The 12,171-nt window shown below is 44.3% G+C and overlaps 1 protein-coding gene across 25 annotated transcripts in view; it reads right to left on the reverse strand.

The window, feature by feature from the left end:
• TCF7L2 (transcription factor 7 like 2) overlaps positions 1-12,171 on the reverse strand; it is a 188,775-nt gene that overhangs the window by 5,292 nt on the left and 171,312 nt on the right. For 6 of the 25 annotated variants that reach the window (XM_039871184.1, XM_039871178.1, XM_039871180.1 and 3 more), the window contains 6 exons: positions 10,617-10,757; positions 9,869-10,028; positions 9,328-9,435; positions 4,378-4,426; positions 3,738-3,788; positions 2,361-2,433 (listed from right to left, as the gene is read on the reverse strand). In XM_039871184.1, coding sequence (XP_039727118.1) covers positions 2,361-2,433; positions 3,738-3,788; positions 4,378-4,426; positions 9,328-9,435; positions 9,869-10,028; positions 10,617-10,757 — 582 coding nt within the window. Of the gene's footprint in view, positions 1-1,673; positions 1,748-1,768; positions 1,900-2,356; positions 2,434-3,737; positions 3,789-4,373; positions 4,427-9,327; positions 9,436-9,868; positions 10,029-10,616; positions 10,758-12,171 lie in introns of those variants that run through there. The other 19 variants (XM_039871198.1, XM_039871197.1, XM_039871193.1 and 16 more) reach the window with 12 other exon arrangements.

Consider the following 12,171-nt stretch of genomic DNA (forward strand, 5'->3'; position numbering starts at 1 on the left):
CTGCTTCCAAAACAAAAAAGGGATTCATAAAACCACCACTCACCTCCTATGAATAAAATACACAAACCAGGCAACAAACCATATTGCGAGGTATGCACAATGGTGTCAGCCATACATTCCTACAGATGGTGAGAAACCCTCGGAAGAGACCCTGTGATTAGCTCATCCTTAGCCAAGGCAGGGCGTCTTAGAGCAGGATTCCCCAGCTACTTATCTTCCTACTCAGCACAAATAAAATTCTGACATGAATTCACTGCCTAGATAGATAGGTCAAACAGAGTTCTTGTCACCTGGGCTAGCTCTAATTAAACACCTAACATCTTTCGTTAACTTCATCATGAAACTCTTTTCTGTTGCACAGAGAAGACCCCGGGACTGTGTGGGAAGGACATCTGTCACCTCCGTGAACACTGCCACCTGGAAGAATGACTGAGAATCCCTCTCCTGCTGGGTGTTCACCCGAGGCCCCCCATCCTCACATAATGGGCAGAGGGTCGTGTGGGGAGTCCCTCTCAATCAAGACTCTCAGGCCCTCTCTCCCCTAAAGGTGTGGTCAATGCGAGGCACTTCAATCTCTTGTAAGGCATCAGAGCAGGGGGAAGAGACACGGAGAGTCGTGGGCATGCACATAATGGGATGGACATCTGATCTAACGTCTAAACACGGAACACATGGCAAAGGCATGGAAGAGAGGGACACGTGACAAGGGAGGCACTACAAACAGAAAAGCGTGTTTGGGTATTGAGATACCTACCATCATAATATTCCAAATTCAAAGACTGCTTGTATCAGAACAAAGAAACAACAAATTTAACCAAAGGTGCTCATTAAAGGAAAGGAAATGAGACAGGAACTAGTTGGTATCCCTCCACCAAGAAGGAAGTACCTACGCCTTCCCTGAAATTACAGGTTGGATGGAAGCCTGCAGGTGGAACCCGGGTGTTTAATTTGGACTCTTCTGACACATCTTAGAACCAATGGCCTCTCTTGCTCTCTCTCTAAATGCAGATGTGTATATTTTTCATTCTGCAGGCTAGCAGCCCTGCAGTATGCGACTGCATGACTCACTGCTTGCAGCCCTCTAGCTGGTGCATGCCGTTCAATGCCACGCTTCTTTTCCGCACTGTAAAACAATGTCAGCTAACCAAGCTCCTCTGTATAGAGATGTGGTTTTTAAACATAAAACAAACAAACAAAAAAAATCAAAAAAACAAAACAAAACCAAAAAAAGCCTGCCCCAGAGCACTTCTCCAAGTCTTGACTCCGAGTTACACGGGAATGCTACTGCTATCAATTTTAGCTCATTCAAACCTTTGGAAATGGTGGTCTCTGCACTCGGCATACAGGCCACGGAAGTATTCATGGGGCTGGGCCAGTTCTAGGATGCTGGTTTTCAAAGCAAAAGGGTAAGTGCCCGTTCTGGTCTGTTAGGGTTGTGGTCTTGGCTCTACCACCAGGGTTATATTATTTGTAAGAGTGGGGCGGGGGCAGAAAGAGAAAGTGGGGAGAGGACTCAGCATAAAATTAGCAAGGAAATTTTGAAGAATGAGGATCATTAGTCATTGATGTCAGTGCGGGAGTAGATGGGAATGGGCTCAAAATATATTGACACACTAAGGTACCAGAAGGACAGAATGTTTTGATTTTCCCAAAGGCCTCGCAGTGGTAATATACCTGCATGGTTTGCACCATAAAGTCTGTCGGTCAAGCCCGAACAGTGCCCGACACTTCTTTGGAGTATTTGCATCTGTTAGCATAAGGTAAACACAAAAAATACAACACAATGGTGGGTTGTGCTCAGTTGGATGTGAAATCTCAGCTACAGCTGACTTGTCTTCTAGATCACCTCGGTTCTATTTGATTGTCTTCCCTCACCAAGGGCATGAAAGGAAAGGACTTCTATGAGTCAAAAGAAAAAAATAAAATAAAATGATAAAACACACACACACAAAACAACAACCAGAAACCAAAAAACAAGGAAAAATAAATAAAAATAGAGAGAGAAGAGGAGGGGGAAAGGTGACGTTGTTTGCGGCTACCTAGGCCAGGGTTACGAAGGATGTCACTGAGCCCCCACCCTGGGCTGTCATGAGGAAGAGGGATGGCAGTAACATCCCTGGGAGGGGCGCGCTGGGGTTTGCTGTCGCTGACCCGAGGAGGCACAAATGATGCTGTTTTACAGTGGCATTTTGGCTAGCAGCAGCGGGGGAACAAGCACAACCCTCACAGAGCAGTGTCCCGCGCCCTCGTGTCTCCTAAGATCCACACACAGAGCTACAAAGCGACAGGCCAGAGAAGGGGAAAGGATCAAATAGACCAGCTGCAAACCAGCACAGCGAATCTGGGAAATCTATACACACCTGCAAGGGCCGCACCAGTTATTCTGTTGATCAAGGCCAAAGCGCGCTCGGCATTTCTTAGGAGCGCTCAGGTCTGAATGAGTTCAAGAGAGAAGCGAGCAGAGGAGGAGGACGTGGGAAAGAGGGAGGAAAGAGAGAGAGAAGGGGAGGGAGAAAAAGAGAGAGAGAGAGAGAGAAATGGAGTGATGAGAGAAAAGAGAGAGAGAAGGAGGGAGGAAGGAAGGGAGGGAGGGAGAGAAGAAAAAAGAGAAAGATACAAATAAGAAAAAAATAAAAATAAAAAAGGGAATAAATCAATGACCTGGTTACTAATTACAAAATATTGACTTTCGATTTTTAACTTTCTTTAATTAAAAAAAAAGGTAAAAAAAAAAATCACATTCTTATTCAACTTGTGAAATTAGCTGTTGCAAATAAAGCTGCAGTATCCCTTCGTTAAGGACTGTCTCTCAGATTCGGTTTGAGCTGATAAAGGGAAGTTAGATACTGAAGAACTAGCTTGGAAATAATATTTTTCCTGTTTTGGTTCTGGTTTCCTTTTTTTTTCTTTCAATTTGTTTTTCTTAAAGAAGAAAATAAAGCAAAGGAGGGAATTAAGTTTGTAACATGCTTTTTTCTTCTCAGAGTATAATAGTTTAAAAAAGAAAAAAACTACAAATAAAAACAGAACAAAATGAAACAAAAACAGAAAGAAATAAAGAAAGAAAAGGGTTGTGGGTACTGGGATATTGCAGCTTTTGGAACGTTCATCTTTCTTTTTAAATCTATTTTCATTAAAATTAAGAGAGGAACAGATAAAAGTAAACAGGCTGTGTGAATGAGCTGTTAAGAGTTAGTTAGAAGCTCATAGCAGCATTTAAGCAGGTACAGTCAGTAAAATGCTAGTGAGTTTGCGAATTATGAGCAGAAAAGCAAAAGGAAGAAAAAAACTAAAATAAAAAAAGCGAAGGAAAAAAATAATCATACTGCGGATGCATGCTTGCGTGAGAAAACTTAGTGGGAGCAATGAAAAAAATGCCATTAGATTAAGGAGGTTTATTACCGAATTCCTTCCATTTTTTTTTTTACCAGTCTCTTTTAAAGAAATACTGCATATTCAATTTGCACAGTTAGTTCAACTCTAAATCACTGTCATCACTGCTTAAACAACTGTTATGGAAAAAATAAATAAATAAACAAAGCAAAAGTTAAATTAAATTCAAAAAAACAACAAAAGCAACTGAAAAAAAATCTACCGAAACATACGAAACCGTGTAGATGGTCATTTTAAAGAATGTTCAAATGTCATACGTGATTAATGTTAATCAAACTATAATGGCAAGAAAAATTAAAAAACAGTTTAGCAACTATTTTAACGACTCAAAATGACATTAGCACCTGTAATCGGAGGAAGTGAAAGGCAAGGATTTAGGAAACATTCGCTGTGTTCTGAAAAAAAAGAACAAATTATACAAAGCCTTCAAAATGTTTTTGTTGTTGTTTGTAAAAGCCTGGCCTTCTCCAAGGGACCTCTGAGATTGCCTATGCAGTATTTCTAATTTCTTCTAGAGAATGACAAACCTCCTTAATTTAAGTTGGGTGCAATTTACCACTGTAAAGGCATGCATCAGAACATTCAGGAACAGCCCAGTTAATGCCAAACACTCACATACACCCCTCCTACTCCCCTAGCCCCCTCCTCATCCCTACTCAGACACATACAGAATAAGCAAACTGTATATAAATCCCGCATAGGCATGCCTCCGGCTCTCCAGTTACAGGCTCTACAGTTATTTAAAAACACATTCCACTAGAATTACAATGTGCTTTTCATGCAACAATGAACGGTACTAGCTTTAAAAGGGCAATCATGAAGCAATTAATTAAAATGCATAAACAAAAAGGCTAGCTAAGATGGGTTCCCCCACAATGTCCTGGCCTTGAGTTTCTCCTGCCTCCCCCAGATAGAAGCCTAATATCAAACAGTGGTCCTCAAAAGAGTATGGCTCCTTCCTGCACCCTCATTATTCTAACTTACCGTTGGTCTCCCCTGGCTGCTTGTCCCTTTTCCTCTTCTTCTTCTTCCCCTAGAGGAACAAATAAAACACAGGGAATTATTTCAATAAATCAAACAGGAGGAGGGTGTCTGGGCTCACCCGGAAATGAGAAGGCAGGAGGAGAGGAGCACCCTACTCCCTTCATCCACACCTGCTCCTTGAGTGTTTTTCAGCCCCTAACGCCCTTTAATCCAAATGTCCAAATGAACTGTCCTTCAGCTGGAGGGACAACCAATCGGCAGGGGAAAAGAAGGAATCAAAGTGGGGGTGAAGGAAAGACCTCTTTCCCACACACCTATGTCCGTCCTTGAACCTGACCCAGAGCATCTGATTCCACACAGGTGAAGAGAAGACGGATGAGGAAGATGCAGGAGGTGAGTAGATACAGGGCTGAAGTGGCGCAAGGGTCCACGGCCACAGGACGGATCGATGTTGAGACGGCTATGTGGACTCAAAATCTCCTCGCCCCATGCAAATCTCTTATTAAGGCCAAAAGGTCCTTATTTTGAATCAAAAATTAAATGCTTAAGTAGGATTTTTTTTTTTTTTTTTTAGAGCTGTAACGTGGGCCTTGCCTTTAAAAGACAGCAGGGGGAATAAGAAAAGGCAGAAGAGAACCAGAAATCATCCGCGCTTCTTTTAAAACTGCTGAGTGGACATCCATAAAAGAGGAAAGGTTCTCCATAGTCCCATCTAATATATAATGATTATCATAATCCTAGTAATAACAGCTAATATTTATTGAACACATACTATGCGCCGGGCATGATTCTAAGTGTGCCATGCATATGGATGCATTTATCCTTACACGATCCTATACAACAGGTATTATCACCATTCCAATTTTACGGATAAGGAGACCGAGGCACAGAGAGGTTACATAACCTTTCTAAGATCACAGAGCTAACAAATGGTGAGACCAGGATGGGAACTCAGGTGGTCTCGATTCCAAGAGCCCTCATGCGCTAAGCTGTGCTGCCTACGTGGGTAATGCCTTGCCCTCTGAGGAAGGTTTTTAACAGATTATGGATGAACTGCATGGAGTCATTCACATTCTCCAACCTGATCCTCCTTGACAGCTGGACAGTCTTCCCATGGCTGTGGATGTAGAAGGGGCACAGGGGGAATTCTGTAGAGTTGACTGCCTCGTTCCAGATCTAAAACTCCTTCTCCATCACCTCACAGTGCCTGCCCGTCCTACCCATATGAGGTAGCTGCCTGGTCCATGTGAAATGTCACAAACAGGAGGCGTGGTCTCACACTTCTGTTTGTTTCAGAATATCTCAATATCACCTTTGCCTAAAGGTTGTCATGGTGTGTTGACATCGACTCCAGAAGTGAAAAGAGCAGTGACAGGCAGAAAACCTGAGAACACATAAAGCCTTGTGAGGAGAGACTCAAGGTAGAGACTGCACAGTATGAGCTCCATCCGAGGGCTAACAGTCAACTGTTTCAGAGAAAGCCCCTCTTTTCTCTCAGATCTTGGGGCCTGATCCACTTGGAGAATTAAGGAAGGAAGGAAGGAGGAGGGAGGGAGAGGAGGAGGGAGGAAGGAAGGAAGTTAGTTAGTTAGTTAGTTCACTTCCTTCTCATGAACCTCAGCAGCCCATCTTCATGTCTGTGACCCTCGTGTAAGGATCAAAGTGCCATCTGGCCACCTTGGAACAGGCAGAGGATCTACTTTGTTTATTCAGGAGCTTGAGGTAAAAACTCAGCTGGGCACAGTGGTGTCAACATCCACATACTCAAGGGCTTCTCATCACCTTTAATATAGCGTTCACCCATTTCCAATCTCCTGCAATATATTCTAAAAGGCAGATGAAAAATCCACTACCCACGGGAAGCTGTCAGTTTAGGACAGATAACTGAGATGTTAGTGACTGAGGGAATGATCATTTAGACTAAGGGCTTCTTAAGGGCAAGGGCTGTGTTTTAATCAGAAGAAGACATGAAGGAACTTAATAAATGCTACTTAGTGAAGAGGGAGGTGCATCTCAAGGGAGGCAGACATCCCCGTTATCTCTTTAAATTTGACAAAACAAAGAAAAGGCCTAAAGTATGGTGGTAAGGGGAAAAAAACTCAAGATGAGCAAATGGCCTAGGATTTAGCTTCTTTATCCATCATAGAGCTGGAAAGAAAATCATGTTCTAATACAATGCCAGGAGTTAGATGTCACTATGGGACCAAAATGTTTCCTCTTGTGCTCCAGGATGTGCCAAATCCAACAACCCAAATGTGACTGCTAAAGATTTCTGCCACCAGTTGGCTGGAAAAGTGGAAAGTGAAAGAGGCTTGAGGTTAGCTCAAAAAGACTTTTTCCAGAAGAACCTCTTGGACTTTACAATGACCAAAGTAATTTACAGAGAAACTTCTATGTCAAGTCAATTAAAAAAGAATACTAACAAGTTTTTACCATAATCAAATGCATAAAAATTTAACTATTGATTCTTGCTCCATAGACTGTTTCCTGGGGCATGGATGGATGCATAGATGGATGGATGGAAGGATGGATGGGAGGAGGGAGGAGGAAGGAGGGAGGAAGGAAGGAAAGAAGGGAGGAAGGAGGGAGGAGGAGTGGAGGAAGGAAGGAAGGAAGGAAGGAAGGAAGGAAGGAAGGAAGGAAGGAAGGAAGGAAGGAAGAAGGAAAGGTGTTCATACCCATGAGTAAAGAGCCGTCGTGACAGGCATCTGACAGTACCCCTTGTAAGAGATAAAGCTCCTATAGCCTCAAATCCAGATCTACCTCTAAATTTTCTCTCGTCTTATCAGAGGTTCCCCTATTACACACAAACCCCATTCCAAGTGCCTCATGGACCTGCTAAAACCTCAAGAGCAGGACAAAAAAAGACTTGGAAAACACCCTGACTCCAAGTAAATAATTATAGCACCTTTTGGAAGCTATCGCAGAGTCGGCCTCACACCTTTGTGGAGACTTCCCCCTGCAAACTCCAGGGGGTACCATGCTCACAGACCATATTATAAACACCTCCCTGGAGTTGTGCAGTGCACACCCTGCACAGCTGGACACGAAGGCCCTGCTATGACCCCACATGCCTACAGGGGATATACAACATCTAGAGAGTAGCCGGATTCCTCTCTGATTATCCAAAGAATCAGGTCTGTAGCAGGCAGAAGCTAGACAAGAACTCTAAGAACTTCTGACCCAAAACCAGGAGAACAGCTAGCTGTCCTGGAATGAGAGACCATAAGGGAGGCGGCAGGGCCTGCCTGCTACCGGAAAGCGCCACCTCGAGGTCGGGGGCGGTGAGCAGCGAGCCTGTGGGAGAGCAGTTAACTTTCTCATCCTCCTCCTTTCAGCTCCAGAAGAAAGGCTTCCCCGTTGCACACATGCTGGGGACAAACGAAAAGATCCCGAGCAGTTACGACCCTGTGCGTGACCATCGGTGAGTGACAAGGGCTCTGAGCAGAGCCACCATGCCATTGAAAAATACGAACGCTAATTCCGGTTTCAACTCCCAGGAGGAAGAGAGTCTAGTGCTGGCACCTAAGAGCGGTGGGACCTAGAGGGAGATGGGTGGGTGGGCAGGGAGGAGCGGGGCTGGGGGGCTGGTGGTGATGACGACATGCGAGTTAAGCTCCATGGTCTTGGTTGTCCACTCTCCCTCATCCACACGGCAAAGAAGAAACTAGCGGGCTCATGTTTAAAGGCATGGGACTAAGAATGGAGGAAACCTGAAGCAGCTAGTCAGAGCGAGCAGAAGTCAGACTTCACTCAGGACCCACACGTTCCTGAAGATAGTTGTGACTTCCTGATGGCTGGCAAGTTCCGGGAGAGTAAATATGTCTGATTTAACTCTGAACCCCCATAATACGGTATATACAGTTAAGTTTAAAATCAGCAATAACTGAATAGATCTCAACCCTCCTATACAGAACGCTTCCTCACCATGGATGACGTCCATGGAGAGTTAGGTCAGGGAGCACTGACTGGTGAAAACATCATCTGTGACCCCACGATACCAACAAGAAACAGGAGAAGCCTGTTGCTGGCAGTAAGTCAAGTCTGCTTCCCACACCAAAGCAGATGGTAAAATCACTTCACAAAACCAAAGCTATATAATAAGGTATTGGGCAAATAAGAAATATTTCATCCATCTAGAAAGGAGAGAGAGTTCAGGACTTGAGCTATTGAGCAAAATGGAGAATAAGAAAGAATGATAGAGGTGACAGAGGTCTCCAGGAGACCCAGTTTATGGGAGGGGAAGAATCATGGATGTCACAACCACCGCAATTAGTAAAAACAGCAATCCTGCAGTGTTTTCTAAAACCCAGGATATGAAATTAGGTAAATCTTGAAACCAACAGAGCCCAGGAACACACACAGCACGTAACACACACCCTCTCGTCCTACCCTTGCTGAGTCCCTGCCAAAACATGACTTCTACTGGCTCCTTTCAGGGATATTCCCATCATGCCCCTCTCAAGATGAACTAGGCTTCCAAATTCTATTGTACCACAGCATAAGACAACTGTTTCATTTGTTCCTCTTAAGGGTGGTGAAGCCCCTGCTGGAAGACCTGTGAGGAATTAAATTCCTCCTTCCAGCCCTACCCACTTCTCTGTAAGGCCACTCCACAGACCACTGTTGAGGAGCACATAAGACCCACTGGGCATATCCTAGAGCCCTGTGCCTTCAAAGACACGGGCAAGAAGATATGGACAGCCCTAAACTGACCTCATGGGTCCTGAGCTGGAATGGCAGCTTCCCCCTGAAGAACTACGCTGATGGAGCCACACTGGAGGCCAAGACAAGACCCTCACGCCTGGTGCTCGGACGAGATGCTAAAAGTCCCAAGGGCAGGCAGACTGAATGGTTCCGAGGCCTAATCCGAGGTGGCAGTTAGCATTCCCTTTGTCCATATGGACAACCAGCACATGTCTACAGTCCTGAGAAAAATGATCCACCTACGTAGTTATCCCGTGCAGACCAGCCAGGGTACAGCTGCATGTGAAGCTGTCGCTCCTTCCGGGCCAGCTCGTAGTATTTTGCTTGTTCTTCTCTAGACAGTGCGTGCCACTGGAGGAAACAAGAAAGGGAGGGGGAGAGAAAAGACACGCAAAAGCATCACAAGCTACACTGCGGCCAGGGGGTACATAACGCTTCTCGTTTTGGATGAGTCCATCAGAAATGATATAACCTGCACATGCTGACAGTCTGAAGGGTCCTGGCACTAACGGGAGTGCTCAGACAAAACATGAATTGTCGTCTATTCCATTTTATCATTTGTTCTCTCTCTGGGGATGGGGAAGATGATGGCTTTGGCTGTTCTGTACGTCAGTCGAATGCGGTCATTGGTCCTGACCCCATGAAAGACACTGAAGGGGTCACAACGTAGCTAACGCGAAAGGCCTCTCCACGCAAACGAGGATGGGGACATTTTGTCACCTCACCTCACCTGCTGCATCCTAGTCCATTCTCACCCTCTTCTCCCAGGGAGAGAACCACCTACCCTTCGGCCCAGGATCTGGTTGATAGCCGCGCTTTCTTTCAACGTGCACTCAGCGACGACCTTTGCTCTCATTTCCTTCATATACAACATGAACGCGTTAAGAGGTTTCTTTATGTGGGGCTTCTTCTTTTCTTCTTCCTTTTTGGAGTCCTGATGCTTTCTGGATGTAGACAAAACAGACAGACCCAACCCAATAAACGATCATGAGGGCCAACTTCCTCCACAGCGAAGAGCCCATTCTCCTTGGTTTCCCAACACCCAAACCCAGCAGTTTGAATGAAAAGCACGCTTCCACTTTTGGTCTTCTCCACCCTGGAAAATGGAACAAAAACAGCCTGGGGAGGGACTAGGGGAAGAGAGGCGACTTTGTAATCACTTCCTCGTTTCACAAATACACAGTTTTCCCAGGCCAGAGGGCAAATCACCTGTGGCCCTTTCTACCTCGGCCAGTCTCATGCTCATAAGATAGAGCGTCAAATGCTCGATGATGGGGTTAGGGACAGAATCATGACTGTAAAGCCCAGTCCATTCAAGGACACAAAAACAGGAGTGCTCGTCTACCCAAAGCAGGCACCCTCTGTGAAAGCCTGTCTGCAAGATCCAGAGTCCACACACATGGAGTATTTGCCAGAGCCACAGGCAGCGCAGAGAACCCGAGGCAGAGCCACCAACCCAACAGCCACTGTGCCAGCGATGATGAACTAAACACGATGGCAAAGGGGAAAGTGATCACAAGAGCAACACTTACGAGCTGTGGAGTGAGCCGACGTCACTCTGGGAGGATTCCTGTTTGACTGTTGGTGTGACTATGGCCGGGTGGGGGATGCCGGTCGTATGTAGAGTGTGATGTGGTGGGACCATATGGGGAGGGAACCTAGAAGACAGAAAGCTGTGTAAATCGTCAGAATCAAAATGAATGAATGGGGAGGGATGCGTACACACAATTCAAAAAAAAAAAAAAACCACGTAATGTTCACATGAAAGCAACCCAAGGCATATGAAACCTGTCAGCATTAATTAGCGATAAATTAAACATAATGATTCTCATAATGTCATTAAAGCCAATCTTCCCCTTCATTATTGTTACTGACATGAGACATTACGATTTTTAACATCTTTAGCAAAAGACAAATTTAACTGATGTACTTGGGCGGAAAAGTAGGCTTGGACTACCTGCTGGAAATCACACATCCACTTGTTTTTTGAGGCATTATTTTGGCATCTAAGAAGACAATTTCCTAAGTCCTAATCAGCTCTCGAAAGAAAGGTGAAATCTTTTGTTGTATATCGACGACTAGGTAAAATATTAATGTGGCTGAAGTATACACACGTTTTTGACAATACTGCACATGCCTCGTTAGGCCTCATTCTGTTGGTACGGTGCAATGAAATGTTTATTTTTTGGCTGCTGTGCCCCATCGTTTTGACAGGAATGGGAGAGAGGTAAGGTAGAAAGATGCGGAAAATCTAAGTACTTCCTATGTGGTTCTCATCAGAAGTCATAGATATTTTAAACAAGATGCAAAAAAAGGTACTATTTTACACACACAGGTAAAGATTTGAATTCTGATTTATGTTCCCTTTGCTGCTTTAAAGTTCTAGAATTCCTAAATAACTTTTACTTAACATACTACCTATGCATTAAAAGGCCTTCAAGATGATTATCAAGGATGTAAATAAAGGTAAATAAAGTTTGTGCTGTCTCCACTAATCTGTGTAATTTTAGGAAAGTCCTTTAAAACACTGTTTAGGCCCTGAATTGGCATTTCCCAACACGAAAACCAGCCGGGACGTACCAAAATAATTTCAAAACACTCTTGGTCCATCTGTAAACTGACAATTGGCTTAGACAAACAGCTTTCACATTTTCTAATCTGCCTGGAGTCAGTCACCTTGATTTGTACTAGGTTAGAAGAACCACCCTTCTTAAAGGAATGACTAAGATGTCCTCACTCAAAGTCCTCAACAGTTTCTGTGACTTCAAGCAAAACGACATACAACAAAACCAGTGACCAGAGAGTTTTGACAGAGGCCCGGCATCACAGTGGACACGTGACTCAGAAATTCCATCCCGATGTAATTTCTCCTGCCTCTGCCTTTACAAATATGAAAGTATCAAAAGTTGGTAAAAATTACATGATTTAATAAAAATTAAGCAAGCCCTTTTAGGACTAAAAAAAAAAACCTCTGAGAGAGAAAATATGAATGAATATGAGAATAAAAGAAAAAAACCTAAAGAACCTCTATCCCCTAAACCCTAAAGAAATGGAAAGCAAACCTCTGGGAGGCACTTGGGCCCCCAA

Source organism: Pteropus medius, unplaced genomic scaffold (assembly GCF_902729225.1).
Source record: "Pteropus medius unplaced genomic scaffold, Ma_sr-lr_union100, whole genome shotgun sequence".
Classification (NCBI taxonomy): domain Eukaryota; kingdom Metazoa; phylum Chordata; class Mammalia; order Chiroptera; family Pteropodidae; genus Pteropus; species Pteropus medius.